This window comes from Prionailurus bengalensis, chromosome D3, assembly GCF_016509475.1.
Source record: "Prionailurus bengalensis isolate Pbe53 chromosome D3, Fcat_Pben_1.1_paternal_pri, whole genome shotgun sequence".
In the NCBI taxonomy this organism is placed as follows: domain Eukaryota; kingdom Metazoa; phylum Chordata; class Mammalia; order Carnivora; family Felidae; genus Prionailurus; species Prionailurus bengalensis.
This window is the reverse complement of record NC_057356.1, coordinates 53,023,386-53,040,837: the sequence shown is the minus strand read 5'-3', so window position 1 is coordinate 53,040,837 and position 17,452 is coordinate 53,023,386. Positions and strand designations below refer to the sequence as shown.

The 17,452-nt window shown below is 37.2% G+C and overlaps 2 protein-coding genes across 3 annotated transcripts in view; one reads left to right on the top strand and one right to left on the bottom strand.

Annotated features, from left to right (window-relative positions):
• The window catches only part of DSC1 (desmocollin 1), a 349,862-nt gene that overhangs the window by 139,347 nt on the left and 193,063 nt on the right, over nt 1-17,452 (top strand). The window lies entirely within an intron of this gene.
• Nucleotides 1-17,452, bottom strand: part of DSG1 (desmoglein 1) — a 39,823-nt gene that overhangs the window by 6,365 nt on the left and 16,006 nt on the right. Inside the window, exons 7-15 of the mRNA XM_043558527.1 lie at nt 16,681-16,847; nt 14,347-14,481; nt 13,858-14,043; nt 11,036-11,295; nt 9,587-9,726; nt 5,892-6,239; nt 4,122-4,255; nt 3,719-3,791; nt 413-621 (exon numbers count right to left, since the gene is read on the bottom strand). Of these exons, the coding sequence (XP_043414462.1) occupies nt 413-621; nt 3,719-3,791; nt 4,122-4,255; nt 5,892-6,239; nt 9,587-9,726; nt 11,036-11,295; nt 13,858-14,043; nt 14,347-14,481; nt 16,681-16,847 (1,652 nt within the window). The remainder of the gene's footprint in view (nt 1-412; nt 622-3,718; nt 3,792-4,121; nt 4,256-5,891; nt 6,240-9,586; nt 9,727-11,035; nt 11,296-13,857; nt 14,044-14,346; nt 14,482-16,680; nt 16,848-17,452) is intronic.

The window sequence follows — 17,452 nt, the reverse complement described above, 5'->3', positions numbered from 1 at the left end:
GACGAGTATGAGATAATGGATAAAATCATCCCAGGAGGGGCACAGCATAGGTGAAGGCATGGAGGGGAATAGACCAGTGTGAATGAGGCAAAGACATGTGGTATGTGGGATTGGTGGTAAGGAGTAACTGGAGATGAGGGAAGGGGTCAATTTATGAATAATCTTAATTGTCATGGTAAGGAGTTTGGACTTCATGCCTTGGACAAATAGAGCTGGGAGCCACTGGCTGTTTTTAAGGAGAGCAGTAAAGTGATCAGTTCAGAATTACGGAAATTTTATCCAGCAGCAGTATGGTTGTCAGGCATAGACTAGAGGCTGGGAAACTGCTAGAGCCCTGCTGGGGACTAGTGGCAGCCTGGAGTAGAGCCGGGGGCACGGGATGGAAAGGAAGGCATGGGGCTAAAGACCTTACCTGACAGAAGTAACTTTCCATGAAGTTCATATTCAGACCTCCTTCTCTACATTCTCTCATAGAATTTCTTCTTAATGTTCCGGAATATTCTTGACATATCTCAGGTACTCCTGGTGTTTTAACTCCTTCTGTTAGTTCAAAGCCTGTTGTTCTTTCTCCTCCTCCTAGATCTTGCATTTCTCTGCCGCCATACTCATTTGTGTAAACCCCTAAAGGTTGTTGATAAAATCAAGTTTACTTTCTCTAGTGTCTTGTAGACTAAAAATTAATAACTTTCTATAGTGTATGGTTTCTTCATTTAAATAAAATAAAGACAAAACATAAAGAGCTGTAAATATGATATTGAGTTCAAAATAATATTATTAATCAGTTTGTTAATTTGTTAATTGATGTTAACTATTTGTGGTAATTGTGTCATGCTGGAGGCGGTGCATAGAGGTTATAAAAACATATGCTTTAGAGGGGCGCCTGGGTGGCGCAGTCGGTTAAGCGTCCGACTTCAGCCAGGTCACGATCTCGCGGTCCGTGAGTTCGAGCCCCGCGGCGGGCTCTGGGCTGATGGCTCAGAGCCTGGAGCCTGTTTCCGATTCTGTGTCTCCCTCTCTCTCTGTCCCTCCCCCGTTCATGCTCTGTCTCTCTGTCCCAAAAATAAAAATAAAACGTTGAAAAAAAAATTAAAAAAACAAACAAACATATGCTTTAGAGAGTTTGATTTCAAATTGAGGAAGTCTGGGGGTGGGGGGCGGGAAACACCGAAATTCTAAAAGTTAAATAGTATAAGAATACTCCAACATGTTAGAAGCACAGGGTGTCCAGAAGAACGCCCAAGAACCACTGGCTTCAGAGGGGAGGCCATGGCTGTGGTGAGGAAAGGTTTACTTGGAGAACCTTGGTTTTCACTTGGATGTGATGGGTGGATAGAAGCTTGTTACAATATTCAAGGTAAGTTAGATGAAATCATGGGTCAGACTATGGAAGAGCCATGGAGAGGGAAAGTGTTGACTGTGGGATAAATGCCTCATGGCTTTAATATTTTAAAGATCTTGATTTTAGGGACAGTGTGTTTTTTATACTTTTATGACTCTGGTGCCTCTCATTGTGCTTTGTTCTAGATTTGTGTAAAGGTTTATAGATGTAATGAAGGGATAAATGTGTAAGTAAATCCTGATAGACTGATGATTTGACAAGTCTTGAGAACAGAGTGGGTGTCAAGGATAGGGAGATAGAGGGATGCCTGGGTGACTCAGTCGACTGAGCTTCTGATTCTTGATTTCAGCTCCAGTCATGATCTTGTGGTTCATGGTTTCAAGCTCCACGTCAGGCTCTGCACTGGCAGTGGGGACCCTGCTTGGGATCCTCTCTCTTCCTTTCTTTCTGCCCCTCCTTGGCCTGCATGTGTACCCTGCCCCCAAATAAATAAATAAACTTAAAAAAAAGAATAAAAAGATAGAAGAGTCAACCAGCTTCTGCTTTTGAGTTGAGGGGATGTTGGTGTCATTAACAAAAATGGAGACATTGGGAGGAGAGATAGGTTTAAAGGCTAGTGTGTCTAGTACTTTGGGTAAGGTACATTTCTACAAGCTGTGAGCATTCCTGTGCCTCTCCCATTTTAAAGAGTTCAAAGTAGGGGGGCGCCTGGGTGGTTCAGTCGTTTAAGCGTCCAACTTCGGCTCAGGTCATGATCTCATGGTTCATGGGTTCGAGCCCCATGTCCAGCTCTGTCCTGATAGCTTGGAGCCTGGAGCCTGCTTTGGATTCCGTGTCTCCCTCTCCTCTCTGCCCCTCCCCAGTTCACACTCTGTTTCTCTCTCTCTCAAAAATAAATACACATTTGAAAAGAAACAGAGTTCTAAGTAGGAAAGTAACGATAACAAGTTTGAAAAAGACTGAGAGAAAAATAAGAGAATCACTAACTTTGTTTACTTTGAGAAAAGGCAAGATGGTAGAAGTGTTTTCAAAGTTATGAAAAATTAAAAAAAAAACCTTTGTTTTTACTAACATGGTAGCTATCCCTTTGCTGTAAAATTCTAATTGTTCCCTCATTTCTGCCTGTGAACTGGTCTACACCCCTGTTTTAAGGCGTGTCATAGTTATAATTTTGGTTAACGGTGTGCAAGGAAAAACTCCCATCACCTGTACACAGCCTCAGCTGAGAATGTGGAAAGATTCTGATGGTGTTTCATCCACTTACTTTCAATTTAAGAAACCAGACAAGTCTTTTTAGGTCAACCTTTATGCTCATGCTGAGAATGGATGCAATTTTTTTCTTTGTCATGATAGTGGCTAAGTCAGAGTAGTTTTGAATCATTCATGAATTGTGAAGGTAGATTGTAGCCTCAAGAAATGAGCACAGATCTATTTTAATTGGGTCATATATTGGGGAGTTTGGGTGGCTCAGTTGGTTAGGTGCCTGACCCTTGATTTTGGCTCTTGATTGAGGTCATGATTTCATGGTTCATGGGATTGAACCTCACATCGAGCCCAGCGTTGAGCTCTGCACTGACAGCATGGAACCTGCTTGGGATTCTCTCTCTCCCTCTCTCTCTCTGCCCCTCCCCCACTTGTGCTCTCTTTCTCACTCTCAAAATAAATAAACTTAAAAAAATTCGGTTGTATGTTAATTCTAATTAGTACAGGTGACCCTTCATGGGCTTGAATGCAGATTTTTTTTAATGAATAAGTTCAGTAATGTAAATGTATTATTTCTTTCTTATGATTTCTTAAAAACTGTTTCTCTAGCTCACTTTATTGTAAGAATACAGTATTATATATATATTATATATATCCATATATATATATAATATATATCATGCAAACTATGTGTTAATTAACTGTTTATGCTAGCAGTAAGGCTTCTGGTCAGCAGCAGACTATTAGTAGTTAAGTTTTGGGGGAGCCAAAAGTTAATACTTGTATTTTTGACTGCACAGGGGTCGACATCTCTAACACTGTGTTGTTCAGGGGTCAACTGTATTTTTTTGGACCTGGACCAAACTTGACTTGTGGCTACATTTCAGTTCTTCTCTCCTATTTGTAGAGGTCCGAATAGAGTCGTCTCATAAGTGCTCTCTAATCATTGAGGACGATTTTAAAAATTCAACATATAAAAATAATAATTACTATAGGCTTTGCCTTACCATTGAATTTGCAAATTAGTCATTTAAAAGTGAACGATAGAAATAATTTTAAAGATTAATAAGATAATTGAGAACTGATATGGTATGCAAAGACAAAACAGAATTCCTTCTTACGTCATTTGAGCTGTTAAAATTAAAAAAACAAAACAAAAGCCAAAAAACTTCTTACCTGAGGTGTCAATGCATTCAATCAGATTTCCATTACTAGGTAGTACCGGTGGTACACAGACAGTGGATCCACTCTAAAAGACAAGAAACATTTCCCCGTTTTAATGGCTCTTTTGCTTCTATCATCATACTTTGGGTTTGTTCTCAAATTACCTCAGGTTCTAAAAGAACACTATTTATGAAACTTCTGAAATCCATTTAAAACCTGAACCTCATTTCAAAAGCCTTTCCTGGTTACTTCCATCTGATTTCGATGTACCTTTGATTTCTCTTCATTTTCCACATTGGCTGTCCCAGAACAAAGAACAGCACAGACCACAAGTGATGGCCAATGTCTTGGCTCCAGTGCATGAGGGTGAGTGTCGGTGACTGCCAAAGGCCATTTCTTACAAGTTAGCACTTACTATGGGAGGCGGTTGTGGTCCTTCTACTGCCCATGAGTGAATTGCTCCATCTGAACATTCGGGGACAGGCTCAAAGCCAGCGCCCCCACGAGGGGCGCCGCCGCAGTCACAACAGATCAACAAAAACGGGACCACTGATGGGGAAAGGATAGGAATATTGGAATTAGCCGCAGAGCCACATTAAAATAAAACAACTTGCTTTTTATGAATAAATTTGAACCTCTAATATAATGGCACTTGATTTTAAAATTACTGTGAAAGCTTCAGAAAACAAACTGATTGATGGTCACATACCAAAATCAGTGCGAGCTTCAGTATTCTAGACTGTGATCAACTTTTTAATTTGTTATCTAGTATTCAAATTATAGATATTGTTACACCATGAAAACAGATGAGTCTTTTTGCTGTCATTACTCAGGAAAATATTAAAGGAGACAAAAAGGAGAGCTGCAGAGGACAGACAATGTGTTTGGGTCTTTGTGTTCCCTCCTCCATGCCTTTATTTTTTTCCTTCCACACATGCATGCTTTTTTTATTTCAGCAGTAAAATCTTACCCATGCTTCAAGTAATTATTCCACAAAGACTTCCTCCACATGGAATTTTTTCTTGAATTTATTCACACACAAATAGAGAATATTATGCTACCTAACAAGGTCTTTCTGGTAATCATTTGGGTTTTCTTATTCATTTAAATAAGTTTCTAGCACGGAGTTTTTTATATAATGTAATCTTGATAAATGATTTGGAATGAACGGATGGATGAAGTAAAGGCTATGTAAGTCGAAAATATGACAAAGGATGGAAAGAAACAATAAGCAAGGTAGAGAGGAAGGAACATAGTAAGGATAGTAATAAGGGGAAGGATAGTAAGAGAGGGGAAAAAGAAAGAAAGGAGGGAAAGAATCCTGTATATTTCGCTTTCTTGAAAATTTGCTGGGTTTAGAGAGAGCTTTGTATCTAGGGGTATTTGACCCCAAAGCCCATGCATAATTTTTAAATCTGTTACCAACTACACTACCCAAAGGTAATCAACAATATAAAAAACAAGCTCAAAGTGAAAGTCATCTATTACTTGCAGTAGAGATAAACAATGCCTGAGTAATTAAGTTACTTTTATAAAGTACCTAATTTTAGGGGTGCCTGGGTGGCTCAGTTAGTAAAGCGTCCGATTTCGGCTTAGGTCATGATCTCACAATTCGTGAGTTCGAACCCCGTTGGGCTCTGTGGGGACAGTTCAGAGCCTGGAGCCTGCTTTGGATTCTGTGTCTCCCTCGTTTCTCTGCCCCTCCCCTGCTCATACTCTGTCTCTGTCTCTCTGTCTCTCAATAAATAAATAAAGAAGCATTATAAAATACTTAATTTTAAAGTTTTAAAATGTTGGTTAATAATTACTATGGTTAAAAAAGTGAAATTAGAGAATTAGCTCTTCTCATAAATTTTATGTTACATTCTGCAAGTTTGCTTTTTCCGTGTAGCCTTTTCTGATTGTTCGGATCTTTTCTGATTGTCTTCTTCACTCAAATAGCAGTCTGAACCTGCCTGTTATGGCACTTTCCCATTGCACTGAGATTGAATGCAAGGAACTTTTTGTCCTCCATTGCACTTTGACTTTCTTATCTTATTAACCCATCAGCAAACAGGCATTTCTTGATACGTGCACAAAATAAGAATTTGGAAAGTACCTTTCATCAAAGGATCAGAAAGCTTATCTCCTCCCCATAATTTCAGGGAGGGGGATGCCTATGAATAAGATTGTTAAAAGTACTTACATCCTAGGACCAAGAATCCCATGATGAGTAGTCCAATGCCAGCAGGACCAAAATGGACATTATCTAAGGGATTTCTCTGGTAACCACCACCTGTTTGGTCATAGGTGTTGCCGTCTGTATCAGTACCACCGCCGTAATCAGTGGAAGTTTTGTCGGCTGTGTTAGTACTGGTGTCACCTCCGGTGTCACCTCCGGTGTCACCTCCAGTGGCACCTCCAGTGGCACTTCCACCGCCGTCATTTCCACTGTCTTCAGTAGTGGTTCCCTGATTACTTTTATCATCCTTTTTCCAGCCGGAACCGTCGAGGTTAATATTAATTGTTCCAGTACAAGTTCTTTGAAGAGTATCTGTAACAAGATTTAAAATGGAAGAAATATCTAATACACATACTGTAATAATTGTCGAACAACACAAAGCCATTTTTTGAATCAATAACTTATTTCAATGTTTTTCTTCTCATCAATTCAGTAACTTCCCAAATCGTCTCTTGTTTGTGACTGAGTTTTTAAATAAGACAAAGATGAATATTTAAAACAAATTTTTTTTAATGTTTACTTACTTTTGAGAGAGAGAAAGAGAGAAAGAAAGAGAGAGAGCTCGAGTAGGAGAGGGGCAGAGAGAGAGGGAGACACAGAATCTGAAGCAGGTTCCAGGCTCTGAGCTGTCAGCACAGACCCCCACATGGGGCAGGAATTCATGAGCTGTGAGATCACGACCTAAGCCGAAGTCGGACACTTAACTGACTGAGCCACCCAGGACAACCCGAGACCAAGGTGAATATTAGTGCTCTCCTGAAAAACTGTCCCATACGTTGAGAAGCATAAACAATAAATGCCATGTTATGTATTTGCCAGTGGTGTGTGATAAGCCACAGTGGAGTCATTTTTAGACAATGTTTTACACACTTCTCGATATTTTAGACCTAGATTTTATTTGTTGTTTTACAGTCTTTCATTTTTTTTTTTAAGTTTTTATTTACGTATTCTCTACACGCCATGTGGGACTTGAACTCCTGAACATGAGATCATGACCTGAGCTGAAGTCAGATGCTTAACTGACTAAGTCACCTGGGCACTGTTGTATTATCTTTTAACCTTAATTATAATGCCTAAAATTTGTTACTTATTTATATTATATTGACAGATCATATGGCTCATTCCATTTTATATTTTTTTTAATTTGCATTGTGAGAATTCTTCCATACGTTAATAAACTTTTCATTATATAGTTTTTTTATGGCTACATAATTTCACATCAAGTGGACCATAGTTTACCTACACATATTACCTGTTAATTATTATAGATAATGCTATAATTAACATCTCTGTACATTCAGGCTTTTATAGTTAGGACTTCTCCTAAGATTATTAAAATTGGATAAACACATAGGAATGATTTTGTTTGAAGTCATTGTTTTTGTCTCTATGATAGAAATGTGAGCTCTGTGTCAGACTTTGTTCATTGATATAACCCTAGAACCTGGCACAATGGCTGGCATTTCGTCAGGATTCAATATATAGTTTTTGAATAAATGAAGAAACATAACAGAGACAAGTTTAAATTCAGTCTATCCAATATCAAAGCCCATGCCCTTTCAGCTCAGCTGTGCTGATTCTGCTATTGCTGTTGTTTTTGTTGTTATTTTTATCATTATCATTGTATACGCTACTTATAAGTTTGCTTTTTTTTTTTTTTAATTTTTTTTTCAACGTTTATTTATTTTTGGGACAGAGAGAGACAGAGCATGAACGGGGGAGGGGCAGAGAGAGAGGGAGACACAGAATCGGAAACAGGCTCCAGGCTCTGAGCCGTTAGCCCAGAGCCTGACGCGGGGCTCGAACTCCCGGACCGCGAGATCGTGACCTGGCTGAAGTCGGACGCTTAACCGACTGCGCCACCCAGGCGCCCCATAAGTTTGCATTTTTTGAAGACAACAGGAATGCTCTCTATTTTCCCTAAGTCTAATAATTTCATAAGCAGAAGTTCCAGTTTCTTCATGTATCTAATTAAGCTTGATGTTGGCTGTCTGCAAAAGGAGTAAAGTAGCAATTGCTTAAGATAATTTCAGCACTGAATCAAAACAAGTTTTATCTATAGATTAAATCAGCATTTCTATTTGTAATGTATATTTTTAAAACCACATTTATTTTTGGTGTGCCTGAGTGGCTCAGTCAGTTAAGAATCTGACTCTTGGGGCGGCGGGTGGGGGGGCGGTGTGCCTGGGTGGCTCAGTCGGTTGAGCGTCTGACTTTGGGTCAGGTCATGATCTCGCAGTCCTAGAGTTCTAGTCTCGCAACAGGCTCTGTGCTGACAGCTCAGAGCCTGGAGCTTGCTTCGGATTCTGTGTCTCCCTCTCTCTCTCTGCCCCTCCCCCGCTTGTGCGCGCTCTCTCTCTCTCTCTCTCTCTCTCTCAAAAATAAATAAAAATTAAAAAAGTTAAAAAAAAAAAAAGAATCCAACTCTTGGTCTTGGCTCAGGTCATGATATCAAAGTTCATGGGTTCCAGACCCATGTGGAGCTCTGCACTCACAGCACAGAGCCTGCTTGGAATTCTCTTTCTCTCTCTTTCCCTCTGCCCCTCCCCTGCTCCTGCTCTCTCTCTGTCTCTCAAAATAAATAAATAAATAATTTTCTTAAAACTACATTTATTTTGACTAATTATGATAAAAAACCAGTATAATTTGGTAAATTTCTGAATTGTTGAAAGACTTCAAACTTATGGTTTCTTTTCAAAGTTTATTTATTTTAAGAGAGAGAGAGAGTGCATGCAACAGAGTGTACACAAACTCACAAGCAGGGGAGGGGCAGACAAAGGGGGAGAGAGAGAATCCCAAGCAGGCCCCAGGCTGTCATTGCTCAATCTCACAAACTATGAGATCATGACCTGAGCTGAGATCAAGAGGCAGACAGATGCTTAACCAACTGGGCCACCTTGTTGAATGACTTTAAAGACATGCTATTTCATTTGTTTTTAATCTGTAAAGCAAGTGGAAATTGTCAACACCTGTCTAGGACAATCAAAAGAGACAAGAGAGAGACAAAAGGGGAGAAATAGAAAGTCAAGAAGAGGAACTGAATTAGCAAATATTGCTTAGTGGAATTAGTCTCGGACTTCTCTCCTCTTGTGGCCAACCTAATTTTAATTCTGTTGGTTTGGCAAAGTAATATAAGCATGCTACTTCCAAATTGTTCACATGAAGTTGTATATCACCTTTCCAAAAAAATTATGTAAAGTCATGTCAACTTTTCTTTTGGACTAATTATTTGAAAGTAATTTAAGAATACAAGTTAAAATTTTCGTTTGAAATGAATAAGAACTAATATCTATTGAATGTCAGCACTTTTCTAAGTGCTTTACATGTTAATAATTCTTTTAGTATCTCTAGACCCATAATGTTAGTGTCCTATTTTACAGAAGAAAAGACTGAGGAATAAATGGGTTAAGTAACTTCTTTAAAATCTTATTGCTACTAAGGGATGTTGAAAGATACCAATCCAGTCTCACTCCAGAGCTCATGGGCTTAGCCACTGAGTTACACTGTTTCTCATATTATTAAAAATTTGAATCTATAATAGCCAGTATGATTTTTCTGTTGGGAAAGGATTATTTCAAAATATAACAATTAAAATTTTAATATTTAAGTGTATATATAATTTCCTCTAGAAGGGAAAAAAAGTTAAGTTGATTTCTTACCATCTATAGATAGAATTGTTCCTTGGTATTTCCCCCCAAGCATATTATATTGTTCCATGGTAACTGCATTTCTCAAAGTAATTATGCCTGTTCTTGAGTCAATATCAAGTAGGTTAGCAGGATTATTTCCCATTACATATCTGTATTTGAAGAAAACAGTACAAATTAATGTTAGCTATCTAAAAGAGAAACAGAGAGACAGAGATTTTGATTATAAAATGCATATTTCAAGTCAATAGTTATAACCCCTGGATATTATTTTCGATTATTAGAGACTTTATTTTTTATCAGGGAAGTGCCACCACATTCAGAAATAGAAAAGGTTTGGGGTGCCTGGGTGGCTCAGCTAGTTGAGCATCAAACTCTTGATTTTGGCTTGGGTCATGAACCCAGGGTGGTGTGGGATCAAGCCCCGAGTCAGGCTCCTTGCTGAGTGTGGGGCCTGTTTAAGATTCTCTCTCTCTCTCTCTCTCTCTCTCTCTCTCTCTCTCTCTCTCTCTTTTTCTTCCCCCCTGCTCTTCTCCCCCACTCTCTCTCTCTCTAAAAAAAATTTTTTTAAAAAAATAAATAGGAAAGGTTTAAATTTAAGAAAAATAAATTGCTGGCAGCCATTTCTAATGGAATATCTCTTATGCCCACTTGGATGTCAGAATCATCTTTGATGCTTGAAGTCTCATTTTCATTTGGTTTTGGTAGCATCAGAACTATCCTGGAAGACCCAGATCCTGGAACTCCCTGGGCTGCTTCTAATTCTAAACTGTTCTCTGCCCTAAGAAGTTAAGTTACTTCTCCATCAGTTTGTGGTTTCATTCTCTCCCAATTTTTACTCCCCCTTCTCATATTCACAATGACTTTATAGGGCTTCTGTTGAATTTCCTTCTCATTTACATATTTGTTAAACATTGCTTAGATAACTCTGTCTCAGGCACTGTGAAACTCAAAGACTAGATGGGAGGGGATGGGGAGGGATGGTCCGCCCTCAATGAACTCACATCTGTGGGGTACAAAGAGAGTGTATCATTATTCAATGCTGATTATAAAGTGAAGAGAGTAGCTGAAATGAGCTAACTAAATCTAATTGATTTTAATCTGGGCAGATCTGCAATGGGAAAATCAGTCCATCAGATCTTCTGGGAGAATAACCATGGTATGTGGTAATCAGCTAATTGGTCAATAAAATACATAAACACAGAAATGTCAAACTTCCAATATTTTCCACGTTTTACACCTTTACTTTTTTTATATCTTACATTTGCACAATTTTTTATGTTTTCTTAAGTTAAAAGCTCTAAATTAAACAACAATTCAGTAGTTAGTACTTTTTATGATTGAATGATGGTTTCAAAAATAAAGGAAGTATTTTAATTTGGATACTTAAAATTTCTAAAGAGAACACAATGTGTTTAAGTTCAATATATGGTAAAGTTATTTGGAGAATATCAGTCTTACCTAACAGTTGTTGAAGCTACACCTGTGTCAAGGTCAGTAGCTATAAAGTCTCCCACTTTATAATTTTGTCCCATGTTGCTAGTCACTACATATGTCTTTGAACCTGGACGGAACACTGCGCCTTCAATTACATTTAACACAGTCACAGAGATGGCGGTTGCTGTGAGTTTGTATTGAGACATAACTGAATGATGAAATTCAGCTTTATTTCTGACACCAATACTAAGTTGCAGATTCTTCATATCTTCATAATCTAGGGGCTAGAAATGACAGAGTGAAATAGTTTTACTATAAGAAAAAAACATTTTGGAAGAAAGGCAAATCCTTTGGTAATAGGCCAGAAAACTCTTACATCTCTTTCTTTAATTAAATATAAATACATATACATAATGCTCTATTCTTTCTTTAATTCAATACAAACACATGAAAATATAGCAAGAAAAAAATCCAATTGTCCTAGGTCCTTTGTCAAAACAGTTGGTAATATATGACATGAATTTTAATTATACATCAAGCAGATTAAAAACTTAAAATATATAGATGCATTTTGTCTTTTGTCTTTTGCATTTTGTAGCAAAAAGTCAGTTTATGTTAGCTTCTATCATTTCATTTTTCTCAAAAAGTAGATCTAGGGGCACTTGGGTGGCTGAGTTGGTTAAGTGTTCAACTCTTGATTTCAGCTCAGGTCATGATCACATGGTTTGTGGAATTGAGCCCTGCGAACCCCACATGGGGCTCTGCTGTGACTTCACAGGGTCTGCTTGGGATTCTCTCTCTCCCTCTTTCTTTGCCCCTCTCCTTCTTATGCATACATACTCTCTCTCTCTCAAAAATAAACATTTTTTTTAAAGTAGCCTTATTTATTACAAAGTATGGACCAAATATATAGTGCATTCAATCATTTGACTTTTTATCCATAAAGTACTATTTAGAAGAAATTTTATTTCTGTAAATGTGACTTCTTTCAATAAGTCTAGTAATCAAACAGTATAAAAATAATAAAAATTCTTATTTTCTTCAGTATATTCTGGAAAAAATTTATTTCATATTATAAAATAATCAAGTAGTCATTTTCATTATGAAAGTTGGTGTCAATTCACCACTTATGAAATTCACAAACAACTTTGCATTATGCCCATAAGTTCCAAGTGTATTTTTCTAAATTTTCATATGGGAGTAATTTAGATGACCATCGATTCATACATCAAACTCTCCACTTAGTACATTTTTTTAAATTTGTTTAATGTTTATTTGTTTTTGAGAGAGAGAGAGAGAGAGAGAGAGAGAGAGAGAGAGAGAGAGAGAGAGAATGAGTGGGAAAGGGGCAGAGAGGGAGGGAGGCACAGAATCTGAAACAGGCTCCAGGCTCTGAGCTGTCAGCACAGCCTGACATGGGGTTCAAACTAGGGAACAGTGAGATCATGACTTAGGCTGAAGTGGGATGCTTAGCCAACTGAGCCACCCAGGCACCCCTCCATTTAGTACAATTTTTAATCCTTGCTATAATGTTGGCTTCATTTGTAATTCCAAGAAAGTCTATAATATCATGTATACGTATATATTACACATAATTATAATAAAGTAATTAATATAGGATGTCATGCCTGGAAGAAAAATCAACATTATTCCTATTTTATGGATAGAGATATTGAGGATAAATAGACTAATTTTTAAAAGTAATGTAGTTATTTGGGATGAAAAAGATTAGGACTCATTTCCCCCAGTATGGAATCCTAGATAGAACAGAGGAGACAATATGAACTTATAGCTAGAGAAACTTATGTTTGAATGTCAGCCATACCACTTACTAGCTATCAGAACTCGAACAGGTTACATACTGTCTCTGAACCTCAGTGTATTTATCTGTAATATGGGCATATAACCTAATTTGCAGGGATGCTGTGAGGAATAAACTAAAACATCTGCATCCTGTGTCAGGAAATAGAAACTACAGGCATAGTGACACTTTATGAAGACATGAGATAAATGATCGCACATTCTTATGGGGACAGAATTCTTAGAAGTCTGTTTCCCAGGACTATTCTGAAAGAAGGAAATAGTTTTAAAAATGACTATGTTTTGCCATAAAGAATGCATACAATCCATCTTCTAGCACAGGCTGAAACCTTCACTATCAGCTCCCCAGGAGTCACATTCTCTTTTTCTCACATCTTAGAGGAAATTCTATTAAATTTCCACATGTGGTGGGTCATCAATGTAGGGGGGACATAGGAGAATTCTGTTGACTTGGACCAAATCTTTGTTGCTTGGACCAAATCTCTAGTATATTTGTGTTCATAATAAGCCTTGGTCAGCAGCCACAGGGAGATGGGACTGTGATAATTCTATAATGACAGTAATTTAATTTTAATTTTATAAAAACACACTGGAGAACTAAACTTTTAATTACATGATAAATATTCTTAGTGCATATTAATTAATGTACATTATTGACACAGACACATTTTTATAAGGCCATGTTCAATCTGCTTAAAAATATTCTTCAAACGTCTGAAACTGAACCTTAAGGGTTACTCATACTTTGTTGTGAGTATAAAATAAGATTCATTTTTAGAATTCTCTTAATTTGTATGATCTGTGAAGGCATAGTGTATTAATAGAAGAGACTGTCAAGTTTAAGTTTAATGCCTGGCTTCGTAAAGTGATATAAGCGGAAAAATGGTAAAAAAGCTCTATGTCATGTATCATTTTAAAACACTGTATTTTATTCTTTTACTCAATTTTGTGAGATGTTAACATTTTAAGATTAACATTTTGAAAAAGACTTAAAAACTAAATTATTTAGGGTAATTATACCATACCTTAACAACCTTTAAAATTCCCACATTTGTTCTTTCATTCATTTCTATGTCAAACCAACCTCCTTCATTTCCAGAGATAAAGAAAATGACTGCTATCCAGTTAGCTGAGTACTCTTCGTCCAAGTCAATTACTCTAATCTGGGCCAAATTTGAATGTAGAGCATTTTCTTCAATACTAACAGAATACTGAAAGAAGAAGGAAAAAAATTTTAACACCAACTGTGTGAGTGAGAGAAGAACTATACCAGATTTTCAGAGAATGTTTATGGTCATTCGTTATTTAGAAAAGAGATCTGTGTTTATAGTCTCATGCTTCGTGGTCCAAGTACATATATTTTGCCCAGGTATTATGTACACAAACACAAGACAATGTACGTGTTTGTTTACATTTGGGTTTTATGTGACTAAAACTATCACGTGTCCCTATGAATAGAATTATTTGAACAAATTTTAGAGTTAAAGTTATTAATTCCAAGGACAAACACTTACTGAAGACTGTTCCATGTACGGGATGTTATCATTAACGTCAAGGATTTTAATGTTGCATTCACACTCTGCTGACATGCCATCTGCCCCACCGTCTCGGTCTGAGCCTCTCACAGCAAGGGAATACTGGCTGTATTGCTAAAAGCACACATATCAAAACACATTACAAAACATATCACAGTTGATCTAGACAGTCCTGATTCTGCCTCATGCAAAGTTCTTTTAGAATGTTAGTTCAACATAAATCTATGATTAAAACAGGGTAATAGAGAATATTGAAAATCTGCAGATCTCAATGAATCAATATAGCAGTTGGTACTTCTCTCTTTCTGTCTTTCTGTCTTTCTTTCTTATTTTTGAGACAGAGAGAGACAGGGCATGAGCAGGGGAGGGGCAGAGAAAGAGGGAGACACAGAATCCGAAGCAGGCTCCAGGCTCAGAGCTGTCAGCACAGAGCCCGACGCGGGGCTCGAACTCAGGGACTGTGAGATCATGACCTGAGCCGAAGTCAGACACTCAACCAACTGAGCCACCCAGGCGCCCCAAGCAGTTGGTACTTCTATTTCCAGCAATGCTTATCCAGCGTCATTTAAAAGAAACAACGCTTTTAAAGGCCTCATTCCTTATTATATGTCCAGGGTTGAAAAAGTTTATAAAGTGACCAAAAGTTTATAAAATGACCAAAATGGTCAGGAGGAGAGAGATTAAGGTTTACCAAGAATTAATGGCATGAAAATTCCAAACCGTAAATAATCAGCCATGGAATGTGCAAGAAGAATAAAGACATAAGAAATGATTTGCATTTCTGGGAGGTGGGAGTGGTAGGTGGAAGCAGTGGCGTTATTGATGATCCGTCTTCTTGATTCTACTCAATGGTGCTTAAATTTTTACAAGCTAGAAAAAACCATGAAGCCTTTTCCAGACACATGCATACACACATCCTCATTCAAAATTGTGGATATCGTTTTATAGGATTCATAGTTAGCGACATCATGAGGGCTCTCCGTGGTCTCTACATTAAAAATATCTGCTCTGGTGGCCTGCCAGAGTATATTGCTTTTTTAACAAGTGTTAAAGTTCCTTTAATATTTAGGGCTCTTCACCACTAAAAGTCTTGTGACATTAAAGGAATTCCATTGGGCTCTTTAAGGAAGTTTAAGAGAGAAAATGTTAATAGTTAATTTCTTCTGATGGTTGTTTTCAAACAAGTGAAAAAGGAGATACAGGTGACTTAGGAACTGATAGTTTTGGGATCATTAAACAGTGTGAAAATAATCTCATTTATCCTAAATGTAGGAGTCATTAATAGGGGAATCATCATTTCAAAATAACTATAATAATTAAACTAAAATTTAATTAACTATCCATTCAAAAATAAAACTTCTTCATTTATATCCCCCAAATACATACACACCTGGTAAATCCTATCAATATTTTTTAAAAGATGAAAATGTTGATACTTTTATATTAAATAATCAGACCACATGACATTAATAAATTCTAACTTGATTCTAACTTGCTAACAATCACTAATTATTTTCTTATTGGTAAATGAGAAGGTTGGTCAGGATGTTACTCAATTCCTTTCCATCATACTGATTCTGTGATTCATTTCCCAAAGTAATCAGTGGTCTGTCAGTAGGTGAGATAGGAAGGAAAAAGAAGAGTTATGTTGTCAGATGAGCTTAGGATATTCTGGGCTAAAAGAAAGATAAACAAGTTTCTTAGCTTGTAGGAATTCTTAGGGCTTCTACCATGTTCATGCACTGTGACTCGCCAAGATGGGGGATGTAATAGCAATTGTTTCTTAAATCTATTTCATTAAAGAACACATTAAAAAAATAGAGCTTTTAGGGGTGCCTGGATGACTCAGTCAATTAAGCATCCGAGTTTGGCTCAGGTCATGATTTCGCAGTTTGTGAGTTCAAGCCCCGTGTCAGGCTTCGTGCTGACAGCTCAGAGCCTGGAGCCTGCTTTGGATTCTGTGTCTCCCTCTCTCTCTGCCCCTCCCCCACTCATGCTCTGTCCCTCAAAAATAAATAAACGTTAAAAAATAGAAAAAAATAGAGCCTTTGCCTCTGCCTTATGGATATTCTCATGTACTTTCAGAATCTAGTTGTCTTAAATTGAGGTAATTCTTAGGTAGGATTGAATGAAAAGTGACAGTTTAAAATGTATTTGTGGAATTCTCATTTTTTCATTTTGAAGATATTTGTTATACCATTACCATTATGTGAAAATTTAAACACAATGCTTTCTTTTTCTTTCTTAGATACTCTTGCTTTTAGAGTCACTTTCTTGGAAACTAACAAACCAATCAAAGAAAAAGAATATTACCTCTCTGTCTAGAAAATTATTCATTGTTCGAATTTCTCCAGTGTTTCTATTGATAATAAACATTGGTGAATCAGAAGGTTCCTGTCTTATGATCTTGAAGGCTATTTTTGAGTTCAAATTATTTGGTTCATCTGCATCAGTAGCATTGAGTCTCATCACCAGTGTATCTAGAAATCAAGAAAAATTTGTTGGAAATGGACAGTTTGCATTTTTGTTATAATACAGTATATTGCTTTTTTAACGAGTGGTAAAGTTGGTTGGTCCATATAAGGTATGCTCTACCATTTTCCCTGTCTACTTCAACAGCTTAGCTCCTTTCTAAACTTTTGCCTGTACAAAAAGATCACATTTTCCCAGGAACTTACACATTTCTGACAGTTAGAAAACAAAGATATGTTTTATTCTGTGTTTCCTTTTCATGTTCTAGTATTATCCTTTTTTTAAAGCCTACTGTGGTGAAACAAATGATATCAAGGCCAGACCAACTTTTTCCCAACTATAGAACTTACTAGCTATATAATCTTGGCTTCAGTGTCCACCCCTACAAATGGGGAAGATAATAGTACTGTGTTCATTGAGCTCATGAGAGAATTAAACAGTTTAATGAGAAAAAATTATAGGAAGTTCCCATTGGCCGAGTTCTGTTTTGCATGGTCCTTAGTGAAGCGGTAGGTAACAAATAGGTTTAAAGAGATGCTTAACTACATACTTTGTCTTATCCCTTATCTTTTCCGTGAATCTTATAAACAGTTTTGATGAAGGACACTAGAGA